This window comes from Carassius carassius, chromosome 4 (genome assembly GCF_963082965.1).
Source record: "Carassius carassius chromosome 4, fCarCar2.1, whole genome shotgun sequence".
Taxonomy (NCBI): domain Eukaryota; kingdom Metazoa; phylum Chordata; class Actinopteri; order Cypriniformes; family Cyprinidae; genus Carassius; species Carassius carassius.
The window spans coordinates 20,139,591-20,162,304 of NC_081758.1; the positions used below are offsets into that span (position 1 = coordinate 20,139,591).

The window sequence follows — 22,714 nt, forward strand, 5'->3', positions numbered from 1 at the left end:
GGATTATAAACCGTTTTTAAAGGAGAGGGAGGACGAGGGTCTGAGGTTTGATACAATAGGCTAAAGTTTGGCGCGAGGAACCTGTGCATTCCAGCGCACGTGGGAGATTTTGTTCAGTTTCTTCCCACTGAGACTAAGTGACTGCCAAGTTGTCTCGTGAAATCATGGATCATAAGACACAAAACCAAATGCAAGCAAGGCGTTGTAAAGGGGGTTTACATTTTGTATTAATATTACTTATTAAAAAACAAAAAACAAGACAACAACTCTATTTTATAGTCGACTGAATTCTGTGTGGAGAGTCGTAACAAGCATTTTACAACATGTGCTGTGTATGATTGTGTCTGTGACCAATACAGTTGAACTTGAAGATAGTGGAAGTGTGTCACAGATCTGATGTGGGCTCCAGGCAGTCTGTATCAAAGTAACGCAAAGAAATCCATGATTCATAAATGTGATCATTTCCATCGACGACAACATTAAGAAAAATGTGCAAGGGAGTTCTCGAAAGTTCAGAGATTAAAAAAAAAAAGTACAAAATGATGAGAATTATTTTACATAGGCAACGTTTTATGTTGCTTTTCAGGCTTAGCCTATATAGGCTATCTAAAAAGTAGGCTACTTTGATTTTGGAAAGAAAGTCATCGTAATAGAAACCGAATACTCTCCAGTTTTTAATTTTTTTATTTTACACCTCTATAATATTTGTAGTAATATTTTTACTTGAAAATTAGCCTACTGCTTGAATTAAACGCTTTCTGCGGTTTCGCATTAAAACATAATACTCGTCAGAATTCATTTCTAATTGTCTAACGGTCAGTGAGAAATTAAAGATGTGAGTGGAGAAAGACGATTTTTTTTTTTGCAGTTATGGTGTCCAGACCAGCAGGGGTTAACGGGCCATGCTAACCAGTCAGGACATTGATCATATTTGTAATTCTTTGCAGTCCATATCTAAAAGTCCTCTTTAATACAACTGAAAAGCTGTATGTTTATTATTTTTTTTAAAGCATCATGTTTTCATGTCTGCAGATCTCCCCACGTGCAATGAGTCGATCTGATTTGTGAGCGCAATTTTAATTTGTTAAAATGAAATGTTTAATATTAAATTAAGATGTAAAAAATACTTGTATACATTTAATGTATACCGTTTCATTTTCAACCGAGTATTTCATACCTGAATAATAATGAGACGATTTCAAGCCAGCATGTCTAAATATATTAGAAATGTGCATTTGCTGTCATTTCCAGTAGAGGGAGACATTTTACTGTTGACCTGTAAGAAAGTGGCCTGATGAAATAAGGGTTTCAGAAGAGAGACGGGCACAAGACAATGTCATTTTAGTACTTAATCATCAAGTTATAGGCTAGTATCTATATTATACTATGGCTACTACAGTTATCTGTCATTCTATTTGTGACTACATAAAAAGACACATATTAGACCTACGACATAAGTTTATTACATAAAGGCCAGTCAAAGATATTGCATCCACATATTGCAAACATACATTATATACAAAGTACAATTATTTCTGACAAAAACTTTTAATTGATATATATATAACTTCATGTTACAAAGTAAACTTGGAATTTCCTAAATACTGCGATTCTTAAATGGATAAAATGGCAAGTATAAAAGTACAGACCAAATCCAAATCTAGGAATACGTGTTTAAAAAAACTTGTTGAAAGTCCCACTGGACATCTCTGCTGGGGATTTGATGGAGGACAAAAGATTTAAACCCCAAAGGCTGAACATACTGGGCAGCATACACATGGTTCAAATATAAAGCTCATTGTCAGGCAACATTGGCCACATCTTGGAATTATAAATTACTGATTATAAAAAATAAAAAAGAGACAAAAAAAGTTGACTTAAGCTTTAAACCACTCAAAGGAGGAAGAATACAAAGATATATCCGTATATTATAAAATTCAACATTTATATGACAATAACAATATTTTGAAGGCAACTCCATAGCCTCTTTCCAGTTAACGTCTAGCTCTGATATTACGCTGGTGATTTCAGGCAGAAGAATACTGTTTGAATACATTCAAGGTGAGGACACACTTGAGGTCTTTAAGGGACTGACTCTTAGCTAGCAAGTCCATTTTTATTATAATCTTAAAGCCAAGGAGAAAGACATAACCAATGAGAAGTTTGCAAAAGTGCTCAGTATAATTGCCAACTATCCACTAGTTGAGGTTTGAAGTAAATTTTCAGTCTTTGAGCTGTATATTTGGTTTCTAGCTGATGAAAATTGTAGGCATGGCAGAATCTGAAAAAATAGCAGCTCCGGCAGGGTGGGGTAGAAGCTCTAATCAAATATGCCCTTTCCTTGTAGGACTGGGTGAAGTCTTCCTCCCGAGACGAGGCGTACCCTGTGAACAGATGACAGACATAAAAGGTATGATTAACAGTAAACGTAGCCAAACATGAGTCAGATACAAAATCAATAGCCATTGTAAGATGCCTCCTCCTGTCTCTAAACTCTACTTATTACAAAATATATATGGATTTTCCACTGAAACAGTTCAACAGGGAAAGATTTGTATAATATTAGTTATGTGCTAAAATATACAGGGAGTATAGAAAAGAATCACCCCCTTTAAAATAATCACATTTTGTTGCATTTCAGCCTGAAATGAAGATGGATACAGTTTTTGTTTTATCCAGCTATTTTTACTCAACTTATAACATCAAAATGAAAAATAGAACACCAACATGTCAGTGTAGTGTATCTGACCCGAACCAAACAAATAAAAGAGTCGATCAGGACTGTGGTTGAAACATGAGCCAAATTCCTCAGGAAGGCAACAGGAGGTCATAAATCAGTTAACCAACCAACCAACCAACTCTTTCACAGAACAGCTTTCGACATTAACACCAACAATCATTGACCATTTCAATTCGGAGAAGAGATTGTCAAATTCGGAGAAGAGATTGTCAAATTCGGAGAAGAGATTGTCAAATTCGGAGAAGAGATTGTCAAATTTTTTTGGGCAAGTAATTGAGATGTAACGCCAGTCATCACATGTTAACCCATTATAGTAATAAACAAGATTCTTGGATTGACTTCCCCCCCACCTAGCAGAACCAGACTGAAATTCCTAAGGGGGGCCTTTGAACCTCTGGTCTCCACAGAAATCTTTGTCAGCGAATGACACAGAAACGGTCTTTTCTAGATATAAATGGACCAAAATGAACTCAAAATGTCTTCTAAATGAATATCAGTCCATCGCTTAACTCCATATTCATTTATATGTAACCCACACATTTGACTATCATGTTTAATCACTTATTGTGTATGTCTTTTAATAACTATTGGATAGCTTTAGGATTTATATTCATGTCTAGTATGTATGTGTTTGAATCTGCTTGCTTGAAACAGTCATGACCATCAGTTATTTGTGAAATGTATCATATTCTTGTTATAGGAATCATGTCCAAAATTAAACCCTGCAAGAGCTGGAAAATTGGGACCACGTGCTTGATAAGATAATATATGATTTATGATACCCCTTAGCCAAGACAATATCTGATTGGTCAAGACAACATTTGAGGTGTGGCCAACAGGCCAGTTTAAATACCTAGGACACCATAAAATTTTGCTTTTAGCTTCTAGCTTTTCTTCTTAGCTTTTGCTATTAATCATGTTTTCTTTAAGCTTTTAGCTTGTAGCTTTCTTAGCTTTAGCTTTTAGCCATGCTGTTAGTCATCACTGTTCTTTGAGCGCGGTTCCAGCGTGCTTCGGCCTGCACGCCTGCTGCTACTTAGGCACGACGAGAAGAAACACCACCTAGTCTCGTCAAACTTGACTTCTTTTCAGTTTGAGAGTTTCGTGTTCTGAGTTAAGTTTTGTAACGCTGTGTCTCCGAGTCTGACCTCGACTGCCCGTTCGACTTCAACCAGCCACACAACTCTGCGTCATCAGCCAACGCCCAACCATGGGCTTCCCAAGACCACATCACTTCAACGACTACTGAACTTCCAGCCAATCAGCAACATCGGGAAACCCCCTTTCAGCGGCAACAAAGGGAACCCCTTTACATAGGCAATGTACCTCCAGACTGATATAATTTTAGCCTCATTGAGGAACTCAATGCGAGGGTTAATTAAGTGATTGATGGTTGTTCATGTCTATGCAATTTCACGTATTGCTGTAAACTTGGGATTCCACATTTTCATTCTCTTAAACTCATCTTTCCCTAACTTTCGATCTTCCTGCAACTCGTGTGAATGTGTGAGTGCGTGCGTTTATGTGCTTTATGTGTTTTTGTGCTTACAAGTTAATGTCTTAAACTGCCGATCTTGTTACTGTGCTAATTGATAGTGTTTTCACTATACTTTGGATATTAATATCCAGCGCAGATTTGATGTTAAACGGCTCGTTCAGTGAATCGCAGGGCATCTCAGTGATCAGCCGTGAAACAGTGATTCTGATCAAATTCCCTTTAAAATCTTAAATGATTCCCTTTGAGCTAGAAAAGTTGGAAAAAGAATCACCCCCTCCAAAAATTACTTGTAAACTCAATCAGGTGTAGCTAATTATCTTCTCAATGGCCCCCAATGCCATTTGACTTTGAACTGTGATCAGCTGTGGTCATTTTTATGAGCTCAGCATGAAAAGAGCTTTCCTGGAGCATTTCAGTCCTTGGTAGTGCAACTGAAGCAAACAATCAACTATGGATGGCAAGGCACCATCAAAAGATTCCCGGGACAGAGTCAGGAAATTGATACAAAAAAAACAAAAACAAATGCACAGGCTTTATCAATGCCTAGAAGCAGAGTGATGTCTATTATTAAGAAGTGGAAGGTACCTGTATTTGGTACAACACAGATCCTCCCTGGACATCGCTGCAAACTGGATGAAAGAGGAAACCAGGAGGAAACTGGTCAGATAAGCTACCAAGGGACTTACAGCAAATCTGAAGCAGTTGCAGAAATTTATGACAAAGAGTGGTCATTGTGTCCATGTGACAACAATATCACAAATTTGACATGAATGTGGCTTGTATAGGAGGGTTGTGAGAAAAAAGCCACTCCTCCAGAAAGACAGGCCACACATGCCAAGTGGGTATAACTGCAGACCGGAGGTCTCCAAAATGGGACGTGAACTCCAAAATTGGGCAGAACATCCAAAATGGGGTGGGGTCTCCTTTCGCAAAGACTTTTACCATTGGCTGTGGCTTCAGCCAATTGTTACTGACTTACATTTCAAAATAAAACTTTATAAATTAAACATTGTTTATAGTTAATCTAAAATAAAATATGCTATATAAATAAATGTTCTTCTTTAGAGCAGAGCCCAAAGCTTGTGGCCAGTGGTGTTTGGACCCGAGTTTGTACCTCTGCTTCATGATGTAAACGGGAATAACTCAGTAGCCATGCCAGCAGAGGGGAAAGATTTTGAGACACCCCTCGCTGCAGACTGTGACGTCACGTACGTACACATACACATGTACACATACATGACGACGTTAATTGTTTTTGCGTTGTGCGTGCTTTAAAACGATGTGCATACTTAACAGAAAACTCTAATAAAATGTTAAAGTATTAAAGAACATTAAGGTGTAAAAAAGACGGGAAAAACAACAGTAAAAACAGCCCATATCGATTATTTTAACCATGTTTCATCTGAGGTAAAATTATACAGAATTAAGGTTTATTCTGTAATATCTGTCTTACAATATATTAACATTCTGTTGCACTTTACTTCACTATGTATATTGTAATATTACACTTTAATGGCACCTTATATATTTCTTACTGAGCTAGTCAAAATAACAACAGATAAAGTACAGTCGTCAGCTCTAATGGTGATGGTAAAACGTGTGTTGTTCACAATTTGATGCAATCGATCCGGGTACGAATCTGCCTTTTGACAGTTTTTTTCTCCCTTTTCAAATTTCAAAATCACATCAGAAAAGCATTTATTTTAAATAAAAACGAAGGAAATAATCAAAAAGTTGTGAGGGAGGGCTTTATTTTTTTTTAATATGGTGGCATCCATTTAATAATTTGAATTAAAATTATAATTTACACTCAGTAATTATTGCATACTGTTTAACAATGTACTACAATAATGAGGTGCAGATAATTAACACTATTTGCAATAAGTAATATAAATAGCAGAAAATCCTGCTATTTTAACATAGTATAAATAGAATCTATAGCCATTTGCACTCAGTGTAAATAGCCACTGCCTCTCTTATTTTAATCTTTCCTTTGCTATGGTTCTTGTTTATCTATTTATTAACTATAAATTTGGCCATTTTTCTTTTGCTTTAGCAATACTGCATGTGAAACATTTAAGCCACACCCTATTTTGGAGCTCCCGCCCCTATTTGGAGATCTCCAGGCTGCAGCTATACTCTTCTCAAACATGGAGTCAGACTGAGCTTTGCCAAAACACACCTTGAAGATTCTGAGGCAAATGAGGCTAAAATTGAATTATTTAGCCTCAACACTAAATGATCTGTCGGACCAATCCAATACAGCTCACAATCCAAATAACAGCATTCCTCCAGTAACGCATGGAGGTGCTAATATCCTGTTCTGGGGATGTTTCTCTACAGCAGGAGCTGGAGCTCTTGTCAGGATAGAAGGAAAAAAAATGAATGGGGCAAAATAGTCAAATTCTTGAGGAAAATCTGCCCTCTGCCAGAAAGTTGGCAACGGGAAGAAGGTTTACCTTCCAACAAAACAATAACCCAAAGCACACAGCAAAACTGAGCACACAGTGGTTGAAGGAGAAAAAGGTGACTGTCCTTGCATGGCCTCAGTGCCGGCCCGTCCTACAGGCAATACACAGGCAGTCGCCTTGGGCCCCGCCTTGATTTAGGAGCCCAGCAGACAAAGATATAAAGTGTTTTATCTTTTATACTTGGCAAAGTTTTATTGATAATCAAAAAGTCTTTAAAAAAGCTAAAATGTCTGCATTTTTTGTTATTTATGCATATGTGTATGTTATGCATTTACAAAAAAAATGCGTTTGATTCATGCTTTATTTTTTATATGTTTTCTGGCTTTATTTATGTACTAGGGTTTATGCTGATATTTCCCAGTGTACCTACAGATGCAGAGACATTTGATGCTGCTACATGTGGGATTATTCATAGCACTCCTGGTAAAGAATATATTTTTATTTAGTTTGCATTCTGATATAAAACATCGGTTGTATTCATTTTATATTATACAACATTGTAGATACATTACTGCATTGAAATCAATCATTAAATTGTCCATTAATTTCTGTTATTTATTCTTCAGATGCAGTGAATTATTTTGGATACCTCCAAAAAATCTACAGCCTTTTCTTAGCAGCAAGGTGGACAATACTTTAAAAAACATGTTGAGATCAGTGTAAAGGGCTGGACAGACATTCTTCTACACAGTTGTAGATGCTGCCAAGTCTTCTGTTGAAGAAAGGTATGTCAGTCTCAGTGAAGTGAGAGACAAGTTCAGTGTGCTCCTCAACTTCAATAATCTGACACTCAGTGAATCAGGAGCTGAGTGAGAGACACTTAGTAAGGCTCTATCAACAAACAAAAATGCTGACATCAGCGGCAGGGAACTTGCTCGAGTTGACAAACTTGCCACAACTGCAAGCAACCAGTATGACCCTGCAGGGCCGGCCCGCGGCATAGGCGGTATAGGCAAAAGCTAAGGGCGCCACTCATCCATAGGGGCGCCAGAATGAGTGAATTTTTTTTTTTTTTTACATATTTTGTTTACATATTTTTTTTTTTATAATAGGCTACTATTTAAAAACCATTAATTCGAAATACTACCAAATAAAGCAAAAAAAAAAAAAAAAAAAAAGTCCGGCTCTTCAATCTTCCCCCGCCCATCGAGTGCTTGAAGTGCGTCAGAAACAGAGCGCACGCACGATCAGTTGTTGGTAATTTGTTGTGTAGCGTGCCCGACGCCGCATCCAATGTAGACAGCACTGCTTTTGTTAACACACAGCTCGTAGAAACGGGCCTGGCAGCTCGCGCCAGTTCTAGACACGGTGAAAGTTTCCTGATTGTGACGGAAGGCCGAATTTACATGACACATTATAAATGAGCATAGTCTGCGATAGATACAGTGCCAAAAAGAAGTGTAGTGAATGAACAATTTATCGCATAGGAGTAAGATACTATAATTTCATGGCAGTTATTTTTACCTTAAACTTAATGTCCCCAGACTGTGATTTTGTACAATCATGTCAGTTTTAAGACGCATTTTTTATTATCACTTTTTTATTAATGTTTTACTCTACAGTTGTGCAGTTTTGGGGGGATACAGTACAGGCCAAAAGTTTGGAAACGTTACTATTTTTAATGTTTTTGAAAGAAGTTCAAGTACTCATCAAGCCTGCATTTATTTGATCAAAAATACAGGAAAAATGTAATATTGTGATATATTATTACAATTTAAAATAATTTGTTTTCAATTTATTATACTTTAAATTATCATTTATTTCTGTGATGCAAAGCTGAATTTTCAGCATCATTACTCCATTCTTCAGTGTCACATGTGACATCCGGTCTATCACATGATCATTTAGAAATCATTCTAATATGATGATTTATTATGAGTGTTGGAAACAGTTCTGCTGTAATGTGTGTGTGTGTGTGTGTGTATATATATATATATATATATATATATATATATATATATATATATGCTAAATCATGAACACAATGACAGGGTGAAATGGGCTGTGATGCATGGGGCGCCAGGTAAAATCTTGCCTAGGGCAGCAAATTGGTCAGGGCCGGCCCTGTGACCCTGCTAAGCCTCCTGTCATTTATTCACTCTCAGCAGTTGACAGAAATTTACCCCAATCTCTGGACGGCTCTTTGAATTGCTTTGACCTTACCTGTTACTGTAACCAGCACAGAAAAAAGCTTTTCAAAGCTCAAATTAATCAAAACATTTCTGAGATCCACTATAGCACAGGATTACTTATCGGGACTTGCTGTTCTGAGTATCAACCATGAAAATTGTGAGACTGTCATATGATGAGGCAATATTGTATATATTGATGATTTTGCAGCCAAGAAGTCAAGCAAAGTAAAGATCTAAGCAATCTGTACCCTTGAACATTTATCAGTTATAAAGTGCTAAAAGTTTTATTTACCAGAATGAAAGCACAATTAACATGTTTCCTTGCATACATAAAAATAGTTCATCTAACTATATAAATTTGTGTTTCAAGTGTATCGATTTGGTTTAATTTCTCAAACACACTTGCACTTTCATTTGCAATATTTTACAATACTTTGCAGTACTTGCAAACTTATTTAAATCTGATCAAATATTTTTTCACATTTATTACATGTTGAATATGTTACAGGTAATAAAAATGTATAAACTTAAATATTGAAATTGTCTTTTTTTTGTGCTTTCTTCTCGCTACACCAGTGGGCTCAATTTTTTCAGACTGGCACTGCATGGCCTAGTCAGAGCCCAGACTGAAACCCCACTGAAAATCTGTGGAATAACTTGAAGACATCCAAGTCTCCTCTGTGTCTCTTCACATCATACAAACTGCCTATGCTCTTCTGTGTCAGCCGCGCCACAAGGATGCGCTGTTTTCTTGCAAAGCAAAGCATAAATACAGGTAGAAACAGCACATCCTTGTGGCAGCTGACAGAAGAGCATAGGCAGTTTGAGTGATGTGGAGAGACACAGAGGAGACTGTTGACAACAAAGGAATTGTTGAATAAAGTTGTTATTTTTGTTTTAGTAGTGTACAAAATGTATTCTCGTCACTTCATAAAGTTACGGTTGAATCACTGATGGCAGATGAACTATTCTGATGATGCTTTTCATACTTTTCTGGACCTTGACAGTGTAATTTACTTGGCAGTCAATGGGACAGTCACAAGCCTCCCGGTTTACATCCAAAACATCTTAAATTGTGCTCTGAAGACGAACGAAGGTTTAACAGGTTTGGAACGACATGGGGGTTAATGATTAATGACAAAATTTTCATTTAGGGGTGGAGTATCCCTTTAAGATTAATTATGTTTGCAATTAATTTGTTTTTGGGGGGCTGCACTATGATTTTAAATATAGTCTTTTGATGTCATCTAATGATTTTGTTTAAAATATGCCTGACAAGATTAATTTTTTTGTTTGTTTTATGAACTATTGTAAAGCTTTATTAATCTTTTATGGTTTTGATGCTTGAAAACCCCTTTTCGCCTTTGACCCATTTTTTCTCAACTTGTTGAATGAACTTGAAATGAAAAACATTTAAAAAAAAACTTCTTATAAAAATGAATAAAACATTTCTGAAAAATACAAAATCTGAATATTAACACAATGTACAAATAGATAGATAAAATGAATGTACTGTGTATCAGCTGAATGTGAAATGTGATCACTTACTGGTGATTGAGCTTTGGAGAAGTTCATATGGGCATACAGCAGCACTGCTATGTCCTTATGACCTGCTTCCAGAGCAACAGACAGGGCATTGCTCTCATCCTAGGGACAGGAAATCAAACACCTCATTAGCCTTACTTGCTTTCTGATAACATTAACAGTCAGAGGTGGGTAGTAACGAGTTACATTTACTTCGTTACATTTACTTGAGTAATTTTTTGGGGTAACTAATACTTTTCGGAGTATATTTAAAGATGGGTACTTTATACTCTTACTTGAGTAAATTTTGGGGGAAAATCTGTACTTTTACTTCGTTACTGTGGGCGACGCTGTAAATGTTATAAATGCTTCAGTTTATTCCAAACGCGCCGTCTACTTTTTTCTGGGCAATGAGTGATGCCCATTCGCGAATGATTCATTCTTTTGAGTAAATTCTGTTCAAAGGCTTGATCAAACCAATTGGCAAACGAGTGAATTGGTTCATGAATCAGTTTGAATGATTCGTTCAGTTCCCTGCCGCACGCGCTGAGCATCTGAAGCGGTTCACTCAGAGTTGTAACGTTTAAGAACAGCAGCGTTGAGAACGTGGCTGGAACTGCACTGAATTGAAAGCAAATCTGCAAAGGCTATTATTTGCTAGCGATGGAGATCCTTATTAGATGAACACCGCGTGTGCTGTCTGCTGTTTAACAGGTAATAACTTGGGCTACATTCGATTACAGTACACGATACCACTGTGACATTAGTTTGTTGGACGTGTGTGGCTTATAACAGAGGGGAGTCAAGTTGAATGCAGCTTCCAAAAGGCAAAAAATAGCTGATTAAGATTTTACTAATTTTAATACAATCACACCGGTGCGAGTACGTTCAGCAAGTCATATCATCAGCTGCTAAATTCAGATCTGTGATTGCTTGCTGGCGCTGAGCCAGAGATAGATGCGTTTTTACAGCACTGCGCATTATAACAAATCACACATGATTCTTTTGAGCTTATTAAAGCATTGGCCAATCAGAGGCGTTCAGATGAGTCATCGCTAAAATGCCGGTGTTTCCTTCACTCGCTCACTGACTGAATACCTCTTTCTGGCGAATTCTCTCGTCAGAAACAACAAAGTGCAGATGTGTGTACGAATCTTTAATTAAGACATTGATTTCACAGTGTCAGCAGTTTCAGTGATTTTAATGGGAGTTTCTGAGAGTGATTGAAATCTAGACTGTCAGTGAAAATGATCTTTAATAATGTAAATGTTATTTGCTCTCTTTCTGAACAATGAAAGATTAGTAGCAATATTTATATCACATTAACTTTCAATGTTAAATTCACATTTAATATAAAGTCAGTCGTATTAAAAATATGTTATGGCATGACACCTATATCTGTTACTTAAGTAAACAGACAGGGTTTTATAATAAATTACATAAATTGGAGTAAAGGTTGATGAAATATATACATTTATACACACACACATACATTACATACATTTTATCTATGTATCTAAATAAAAATAGGCTCAGTATATATGACCAAAAGTAACTAGTAACTAACTACTTGAGTAGATTTTTTATCCGATACTCTTTTACTCTTACTCAAGTAACTATTCAAGACTAGTACTTTTACTTGAGTAAATATTTCTAGAAGTACTTTTACTTTTACTTGAGTACAGTTTTTGGGTACTCTACCCACCTCTGTTAACAGTATCCACTATGAGAAATGAGTCCAACACATTACATAAATATACTTCATGTTCATTAAATGTATTTGGTGGATTATCTAAGTTAAATTGAGACTCTGCTCACTCACATTATCGCTGAGTGTGGGGTTGCAGCCCGGCTGAGACAGCAGCAGCTTTACTATCTCAACATGGCCGTGTTCACTAGCGCACATAAGTGCGGTCGAGCCCTCATCATCCTGGATGTTGATATCTGCACCGCAGGCGAGCAGAGCCTTCACCATGTCCATTCTGCCATGACTGACTGCCAGCATCAGCCCCGTCTGACCAGCCTGGACTCACAGGGTCAGTCAGATCAGTTTAGAGACTTAAGTATCGGACTACTGCCTGAAAAGCTATTCATCTAGTTTAATGCTAATTTATATTAATTATACTATTGTTGATTGCATATTGTTCTTGTTGATACATTAACTGATGTTAATCTGAAATCTTGAAACTACTGTTTAAAAGATTTTTTTTAAAGAAATGAATTTATCCAGCAAGAACAACAAATTTAACTGATCAAATGTGAGAGTATTCAAATGTATACATTTAAAATAATTGCTGTTCTTTTTTACTTTCTATTTATCAAAGAATCCTGAAAAAAAATCAGCACATTAGAATATTTTCTGAAGGATCATGTGACACTAAATACGAAACTTAAGCTATGCCATCACAGGAATAAATTACATTTTACAATATATTAAAATAGACACAAAACAGTTCTTTTAAATAATATTTCACAATAAAACTGTTTTTACTTTGTGTTTAATCAAATAAATGCAGCCTTGGGAAGCATAAGAGACTCCAAATTCTGAACAGTAGTGCAAGTAGAAATTAACCTATTTATCTTTATTTTATTTTATATTGTTTGTACTTTGTTAATTGTGAGTTCATGATACCTAATTTATTTAATGTTAAAGAAATGGTCATAAGCTACTGTCAGGTATTGCCATACTGAATCTTCAATATATTTAAAAATATTTACTAAGAATAAATATATACTTTTCATGTGTTAAAGCAATGCTCAAGTGCTTCACTTACACTAACCTGGCTGGCTTTTGCATTGACATCTCCTTTGCTGAACAGCTCTTCAACCACCCTCATGTCCTTCGGGGCCTCCACGGCAGCGAGTGCTGCTAGCATGATGGGAGTATAGCCCGCCTTATTCTGCTGATTGACATTGCAGGCATCTGTGATGAAACAGAGAGAACAAAGGAATCAGAGAGAGCATTGAGCCCACCGTTGTAGTAAATGCATTTGGAAGGAGGCCGTCTGTTGTTTGAACTTCAGAGAGGGGACATGCAGGTTATTCAGACGGAGAGTCATAGGTTGTAGAAGAAGAGAAGGACCAAAGCAGGGATTCAATGACTGGCAATGGGGCAAAGGCAAAGACAACTGAGACAATAGGGTCCGCACCAAAAGAGCCAGATAGTAGAGGAGCATAAAGGCATTGGGATAAAGGGCTTTTATTTTCTGGAGTCAAGGCACCTCATCATTGGTATTCACAGAGGTCTTTGGTGCTTTTTGGAGGAGGAATAGTGGGAAACGCCATTATTCTGAATGTGGCTGTAGGATTAGCTATTAGCTTATATACACCGCCGTTCAATTTTTATTTGATTTTTTTTGAAAGAGCTACCAAGGCTATATTTATTTGATCTAAAATTCAATAAAACAGTAATACTGTAAAATATTACAGCAGATTATTCCTGTGATGCCAAAGCTGAATTTTCAGCAGCCATTACTCCAGTCATCAGTGTCACATGATCCTTCAGAACTCATTTCTATACGCTAATTTGGTGCTCAAGAAACGTTTCTAACTATTAGTAATTTCGAAAATAGTAGGGATAATAGTTGTGGTTTCTGGGTGGTTGCTTATGAGCACAAATAAAAAGACCACCAGCAAGTCTTTCTGACTGTTTACACCTGGTGTAAACTTCAGTCTCTGAGGATCTAATCACAAGTGGACAGCACCAACTACATGGCTAAATGGGCCCAATGTTTTTTTTTTTTTGATCTGATCACATCGAATAATGTGACATGCTTATAGGTCCCCAGCAACATCAACATGCGCCTACACATTTGTCCATCACCACTGTGCTAAAAAGCTGGTTGTAAGTGGCTTTAAAAAAATGTGGAAATGTTGAATGCAAGTCAAATATTTACCAGCATCCAGCAGCTTCTTCACAATGTGGAAGTTGGAATGGGATACACTGTAATGGAGGGCAGTGTTGCCATTGCCATCGGCCATGTTTACGATGTGCTGCAGCAGGGCAGGGGAGACACCTCTGAAAGCATTCAGGTAGTCCTCCACCATCTCCGCTACGGCAGTCTTCTGACTGGACACTCGGAACCACTCGTGCTGCACCGTGTTCACACATGACCTCTGGAATGACACAAAATGATAAATATGATCAAGATCAGTATGTATTATAGAAGATTTACACATAAATTGTGCTATTTGTTTAGTAACAGTCCCTGCCTATAACATGGAAGAAACCTTAAACTCAAAGTAAAAACGAAACAGAAGCAATACAAAGAGAAACAGCCAGGATCTTGTTACATAATGATCCTAATTAGTCTTAATTACATTTAATTATCAGATGCAGCTTTTCAGAAATTCAGGACAAATGCAGCTTTGACTTAACAGTATCCCAGTCAGCACACAGCTGGGCGGGGGTCAGCAGAAACAAGTGTTGATCCAACATTCCTTTACACCCACAAAGGAGCCAATATCCTTCCCATTTCAGGTAAAGCACAGCTTATAGGAGTAGTTCACTTCCAACTTCAGAATCGTCCTACATCGCTGCACAAACCCAGTGTTTACAAAGTGAACATGCAAAAAAGGGTAAACACAAAAAACGGTTAAACAGAGAGGTAGGACAATTTAGGTTGATTTTGAAGTTGGAGGAGAAAATGAGATGTGGGTCAACTGTCAAGAACTGGAATAAAACAGTTCACACAGAGCTAGATGAGATGAGCGTTTAAGGGTTAAAATGTATAGAATTTGAAATGTTTTTTTTTTTTAGAAAATAACCGATCGTTTTGCTAGATAAGACCCTTCTTCCTCAGCTGGGATCATTTAGAGCCCTTTGAAGCTGCATTTAAACTGCATTTTGGAAGTTCAAACTCAGTGGCACCATAAAAGTCCATTATATGGAAAGAAATCCTAAAACGTTTTGCTCAAAAAACTATTTTTTTTATGACTGAAGAAAGAAAAACATGAACATCTTAGATAACAAAGGGGTGAGTACATTAAGTGTACATTTTTGTTCTGAAAATGAACTACTCCTTTAAAGAAACATCCAAGGGCCTGATTAACTAACAGCTTGTGCCAGCGCAAACTGTCTTTTGGCGTTAAAATAGTACTGTCAGGATTTACGGTCAGATGTGTTTTCCCTTTAAGGTACTACTCAACCATTTGGTAGACCACACTTTAAGTCACTATATTTCACTGAAAAATGCATCAAGCTTATCTCCACCTGAATGAGCCATCTCTACTGTTTGGTGTAGTTGTGTAATGCTAAAAGAATCCACTAGATGGCACTGTGTCTGTGAGCAGCATGCCTTTTCCGCGTTCCTTCAAACCGGAAGTGACACAGCGACAATTCACTCATCCTTTGATGACGCATATCGGCGGGACTTTTAAAGGTAAGGCTATTTTGTTGACATATTATCATTTCAGAGGAGTTGTTAAACAGAATTATGTAACTTAATTCAACAAAAATAAGTATTATAAGGGCCAAATACTTTTTTCAAAACATGCTCTACCAAACGGTTGAGATGTCATTTTATAGTAGAGAAGCTAGCTAATGTTGCTAAAATGAGCTAATGTTTCCTAACTATTTACAATGAACTATTTACAATGAACAAAAGGGTTAGTGTTGTTAAAATTATTAATTTAATATTATTCAATTACATATTAGATGAAAAATATTTTATCAATATAATTTTTTCACCATTTCTGTACTGTATATGGTAAATATCAAGAATAAAATTGAAGAATTAATACCAATTCTGGTGTTACTATTAATTTCCTAATTTAAAATTGTCTATGTTTGTGTATTACTATATGACTAATATTGTAAGAGTACATGGTTTGTAATACAAATAGTTTTCTTTATGTTTTAGACATAATAGATGGACGTCAAATCATTTTACAGTTCGAGACCACACACTTTTCTGGCCCTAGTGCCAGAAAATCCTGAGGACTCAGATGCGGATCTGAGTGATGATGACCCTGTAGAGGATCCAGATAATCTGCCCACACCAGCAGAAGAGAGTGGGGACACTTCTTTTGATTCAGTGGATGAGGAGGAGGTTGCCTCAACAAGTTAATCCTCTAAACCACCATCCAAAAAGAAGAGGAGAATGGGGAATAACTCCCTGAAAACTGTTTCTTTGGCAGAGCTACAGGACACACCTGAACCATCACCCCCAGATAAAAAGGAAGGCAGAAGAAGATTGTGGCGGCATGAAGACATTGAGACATTCCAGGTTCCAGACTCAAGTTTTAACCACCCTGATGCTGTAAAGACACCCTTTCATTATTTTAAAATGCTCTTCACAGATGAGATGATTACACATATCTCTGAGCAAACCACTCTCTACGCTGCCCAGGAGCTGGGAGATCCAATCAGCACCAGTCCTGAAGAGATTGAAAAATTCCTGGCAATGCTTCTCTTCATAGGTGTTTTCAGTTTCCCAGCCATCGATGACTACTGGTGCATTGAGTCACGGTTCGGTGTGATAGCCGATATTATGCCAAGGAGAAGATTCAAGCTGTTACGCCGGTACCTTCATTTTAATGACAATCAGCAGTGCGATGGCAGTCAAGATCGGTTCTACAAAATCCGCCCCCTTTTTGACATGCTTCGTCAGCAGTGTCTTCTAAACTCATCCACTTACCAGCACAGTGTGGATGAGGTCATGGTGGCGTATAAAGGCACAAGGGCTGGCTCTCTCCGCCAGTATATTGCCAACAAGCCAGACAAGTGGGGCTTTAAATTGTTCTGCCGGGCCAGCTCATCTGGCATCATTCATGACTTTCTGCTTTATCAGGGGGCATCCACATTCTTCAACGTTGCCCTAACTGAGCAGGAGGAGGCACTGCTTCTAGGGGCCAAACTTGTGACAACACTCTGCAAAACCATCACACTGCCAAGACTTTCAGTCGTCTTCTGTGACAACTTCTTCACCAGTTTCGACTTGGTCCAGAACCTGCAAGAGAACCTGGGCATCAGGTGCATTGACACTGTCCGACCAAACTGCATGGGTCAAGCAACCTTAAAGACGGACAAAGAGCTGATGAAGGAAGGACGTGGAGCTTTTGACTTCATGTCTGCTGAAGGGCTGCTCGCAGTGAAATGGTTCGATAATAAATGTGTGAGCTTTCTCAGCAGTGCCAGTGGGATCACACCTCTTTCCTCTGTCAAACGGTGGAGCAAAGAGGCCAAAGCAAAGGTCGCTGTCGCGTGCCCTTCACTCATCCCTGCCTACAATCAGCATATGGGAGGCATTGATCTGTCTGACATGCTGGTACACATGTATAAGACCCCGGCAAAATCCAGGCGATGGTACCTTCCGCTGTTTGGATACATCCTAGAACTCTGTATCTCAAATGCCTGGCTCGTCTACAAGCGGGACTGCAGCTTCCTGAAAGAAACACAGCTGCCTCTCAAAAAGTTCCGTCTGGCAGTCGCACACACTATGGCTCAAGTCAACAAGCCAGCATCCAAAGTTGGCCGACCTTCATCATCCTCTCCACAGCAGATGTGGTCAAAGAAAAAGTCCAATACCCAAAGACCCTCGCACCCACAACCAGATGTACAGTATGATAATTTCGGACATTTGCCACTTCACTCAAACAAGCGGGGGCGATGCAACCTCTGTCCAAAGGGAGTGTCGAGATGGAAGTGCAAGAAATGTCATGTATTCCTGTGCATGAATGCAAAGAAGGAATGCTTTGCAGCATACCATCACAAATGAATGGCCAAAGGCAAAATAAGTGCTGTTGCACCCCTGTGCTGTTGCATGACAAAAATATTTGTTGTATTTATTTTATATCGTCTATGTAACTGTGTAATGGAACATTATCCATTGTATCAATAAGTCCACCAGTATTTGTTTCACTGACGATAGTTATTTATTCTGTGTTTTGAACAATGAGACCTGTGTTATGTTACACTGTGTATAGTTAAATGAGTATCATAAATGTGTGTCAGCTAGGTGACTATTGGCTTTATCTAGCTACCAGTCTTTAATCTTTAGTCGGGGTAGCCCTAATTCCTACAGTAATCATGAATCACATCTCGCACATCACATTGCAATATCCCTCAAAATACTAAATGTTTTTACCACATTGTTTAGCCCTTACTGCACAGTGGAGGCTTTCTTTTTCTCCCACTGACATAAAAAAAAAAAAAAAGTTTTGCACCAGCACACACACACACACACACACACACACACATACACACACTTGATGTGTTTGGAGCCATCAATAGCAGTCATCAGATTTTTTATTGGCCAAGAACTTGCACTTAATATGACTTGTTCTGAATGTTGTTCTTGTATTATGAACAGACATCTCAACCGTTTGGTAGAGGACTGTATCTAAAATACTGTTGGGTCTCATTGAAAAAAAAATACTGATTGTTGTTATTGTTATCATAATTGAATAGTAAATGCAAAGAAATTATTTTTCCTTTGCTTTTTTCATAGTGCGTACCTTAAAGGGCTAAGAGCATGAACACAGTTATTTTTGCACCTGACCTTATTGAAAATGCATTTGTAGGGGTTTCCTTTTCAGTCGCAAAATTTATGGGAAGATAGAATTAAAATGAATCATGCAACACAATTTAGTAATGTTTGCGCTCGTGAAATTACTGATTTTCACCATTATTTAACACTCTTCTTGGTAGATTGTGTTGGAAATTATGGAAATTATCTGGCTGCGTCTGTGTTCTTTAATTTGCGCATTGTCAGTAAATCACCCGCAGAAATTTCCACTCTCATTAGCGCTTTTTTTGGAATTGCGCTCTCACGCTTATTTCCCCTTTTTAGTAAATCTGGCCCTAAAACGTCAATTTTCTTTGAATCGCTTGTTTGTTTGGCATGACTGCTAACTAAGGAAGAACCATCAAAAGCATTAAGAAAAGAGAGGATTTCACCAAATAATTTTAATAATCTGGAAGCACAGATATGTGTGTGTGTGTGTGTGTGTGTGTGTGTGTGTGGACTGAGGGTTTAGACACAGCTTAAACTTACCAAATCTTTACTAGATAAAGTCTTTGGGTCGTTGAGGTGGGATTTCAGCACGTTGCATGCAGAGAGCATCTTCTCATTCAACTCATACCTGGGAAGAACAAAAATAAATATATATCAGTTTCCTCCGAGGAGGCAAGAGAGGCAGTGTCTCCTCAAAGTTGATTGAGAAAATGGTCAATACTACAGAAAGTAAATAATGCAAATATTATTAAATATGACATAAAAGTATAAAAGATCCCGTCTTTGGTGTTTGTGCATGTTCCGCGTTCGTGAATCAGTCTGAATGAATAATATAATGGTGTTAATGGGAAGACAAATTAAAATAAGTCAACAATTCACACACTTAGATGGAACCACATTTTTATGTGAAGATAAGACTTAAATGGGCTGAAAACTTGATCTGTGGGAGTTTTTAGTGAGTAATCAGCTTGGTTAAATTTGAAGTAAATCTCTGAGTCTGTGACCAATAATTACCGAGCTTTGATGACCGATGATCCAAAAAATCAAAACATAGTTAAAAGTTAATTATTAAAAAGAATAGCTGAACATTAGTCCACAATAAAATATGTGACCCTGGATTAAGATTTATATATCATCCAAAAGCTGAATAAATAAGATTTCCTTTGATATATTTTTTGTTATGGATTTAATAAATAGAATATTCATTACATTCTTAATGTAAAAATATATATAAAAAAGTTTTTTTCTGATAGTTAAACATAACTTACACTAAGAAAATATGACTGCGACATGAATTTACATTTGATAAAAAAAAATGGCTCCTTATTTTGAACACCACAGCACACAACTGATAGATATATATATAAATGCATGACACTTCTGAGTTCTGACCAGCATCGGACAAAGAACCCTGCATATAAATGAGTTTTTGGATCACAAGTGGAAACCAGTCTTGGGTAGGTCAGGGGATTCTGGACTCCAGCTAAAGAATATCCAGATACTATCCAAATATAAAATAATATTAATTCTAGGTGAAAAGAGGACTTCTTTAAGATTATGAAGGGTAGTACTTTAGTACTCTTTCTCATAACTCATGTCAGGCTTGGCATGTAGGATTCTTACCTGATATGATTATACAGATCTGCGGTTTCATTCGTGCCTCCAAACAGTCTACTTTTATTTTTTAAAAATGCAGAAATAACATCCAAATACCTTACATTCCCTTTCAGATGCAAAAGACTCTTGAACTATGAATCACTTGTTGCATCTGGATCTAAGAGTTACTGGCAATACTTGCCTCTGCCTTTTATCTAGGCCTAAATCTTCAGTGTCTCTGTCTTCATCCACTGCTTCATTATTTCCGAATTCTTCTTTCCTCCTCTCTCTCACATTCACCATCTTTGTTTCGTCTTTGTCCTCCTCTTCATCCTCTGACCCAGAGGAGCTGCTCTCTTCTGAGCTGGAATCGTCACTCGATGTCGTCTCATAACTAGACATTGAAAGCACAGATTTCGCACATAGTTGAATAATTGCATATTTACACGCATTCTGGAATACTTGACTGAGTGTTCAACAGTTGACACTGATTTTGAAAAATGACTGTTTATTTCATAGTTCTTCATGGCAAAATACAATTGCTACTTTCATGTGTCATAACTCAGTGGTCTCTTTAATTAGAATATCGAATTGTTTTTAAATAAAAAAGTAAGCTAGTGCAGTAAAAATGAAAAACTAAATAGATAAGCTAAATAGTCCATAGAAAAAAGTAAACTGTACTGCAGGTTACTAATAATATATGCATTTATATTGTAATATAGATGCAGCTTATTCTAAAGTACAACTAAAATAATTTAAACTCAAATTTTCAAACCAATATTTCAAGGTATTCGGTTAATAAGTTTGGCACTGGAAGGCATCAGGGTTCCTTTGGGTGGGGGGTCAATAATGACCAGCTGGCTATATCCCTTATGACCAACATCAGCTGAGAGAGAAGAGACCTCTTTCATAATAAAGGTCTCTTCTCCTCATATTGAGAGAGCGAACCTACCCTCCATTTACACCAACAAACTGCAAGTTCTTTTTTGTGCCGTTAGGTCCCTGATGACCGTCTTTCTTCATGATGGACTTCAGGGTGTTCTGACTGCCTAATAGAAAAAAGATGCAGGCAATCAATTAGTTTTATATCATTGAAGTGGAGCCAAAATATTTACGTTTTAAATGAAATATTAATTCAGGTATAAACAGTGGTCAGGCATATTCAAGTCTACATACATATTTTTAAAAAAACTGTTTAAAGTAATATTTTCTCTCCACCACAAAATCTGACAAAAATGTTGACAATCTATCAAAAAGCTGACGTACTGATTTATTATGATATACAGTATTATTGCTGTTATAGGAAATAAACAAGCTGTATCTACATTAGCCAGCAACATCTAATCAAGACCATAAGCTGGAGCTGGCTACATTTCCAAATCTGACAGACATGTACAATGTCCAACCCTTGTTGTCATTTTCAAGAGAAGAAAGAATAATCAAGCACTGATAGTTTAAAATAAAGTTTTAGGGGGAAAAAAACTATGTGAAGCAAAAGAAACATCCCACAACCTAAAGCTATGGCGAACATGTTAAGTGCAGGCTTTGCTCTGCCAAATAATGAAGAGGATAGCCACCCCTCTCCACAAAGTCTGAAAAAAGAACAGTTCTGAGAGCTGCCAGAACATGCCCTTCACATGGACACACTCCCTCTGTCTGTGTCTCTAACATTGTATGCAGTGAAGGTACTCATTATACAAGTTTCCTTTATTTTGACAGCTGAGAGGGAACTATGCGTCTTGAATCTGTTACATGCTCTCCTGAGACAGTCAACACAAGTGTTGTTTAATCGAAAAAGCCATCCATCAAGGGAAGTTCAACATGAAGAAGTGGCTTCTTTTAGCACGTCAAATCAATGCACAAAATGTCAACTACAACTGACTGTGACTGCATTAAAAAAAGATATATATTTCAGCTGTATAAAAGCAAACAACTTGGAAACTGATTGTTTTAAGTAAAAAAAATACAATAAATATATATATCACTTGTGGGATGCCACCGATAGAGGCCTTGCTAATCAACTAATCATCTATGGTTTTTATAGGTATGATACTGTACATAATTATTTACTCTCAAATTATACCTGCAAGACATTATAATATAGCTCCTGCCAAAACAAAGTAGCTTGAAAGAGGACAACTTAACATTACATACATTTAGAATGGTGCATTTTATGATTCTCTTAAAGTTTAAGATAATATATGCCGTGATTTTGGTATGAATCTGAATTCTAGTCTCTAGATATTCTTCTTAATAGCAGATGGTCTTTCATTGCAATGAGCCAAAGGTAGTAATGT

General features: G+C 37.2%; 1 protein-coding gene across 1 annotated transcript in view; it reads right to left on the reverse strand.

Moving 5' to 3' along the window:
- Positions 1-1,440: 1,440 nt before the first annotated feature.
- LOC132139451 (KN motif and ankyrin repeat domain-containing protein 1-like) overlaps positions 1,441-22,714 on the reverse strand; it is a 31,224-nt gene continuing 9,950 nt past the window's right edge. The window contains exons 4-11 of the mRNA XM_059547811.1: positions 21,370-21,466; positions 20,620-20,811; positions 19,362-19,449; positions 14,262-14,481; positions 13,146-13,288; positions 12,188-12,388; positions 10,390-10,488; positions 1,441-2,384 (exon numbers count right to left, since the gene is read on the reverse strand). Coding sequence (XP_059403794.1) covers positions 2,325-2,384; positions 10,390-10,488; positions 12,188-12,388; positions 13,146-13,288; positions 14,262-14,481; positions 19,362-19,449; positions 20,620-20,811; positions 21,370-21,466 — 1,100 coding nt within the window. The 3' untranslated portion in view covers positions 1,441-2,324. The remainder of the gene's footprint in view (positions 2,385-10,389; positions 10,489-12,187; positions 12,389-13,145; positions 13,289-14,261; positions 14,482-19,361; positions 19,450-20,619; positions 20,812-21,369; positions 21,467-22,714) is intronic.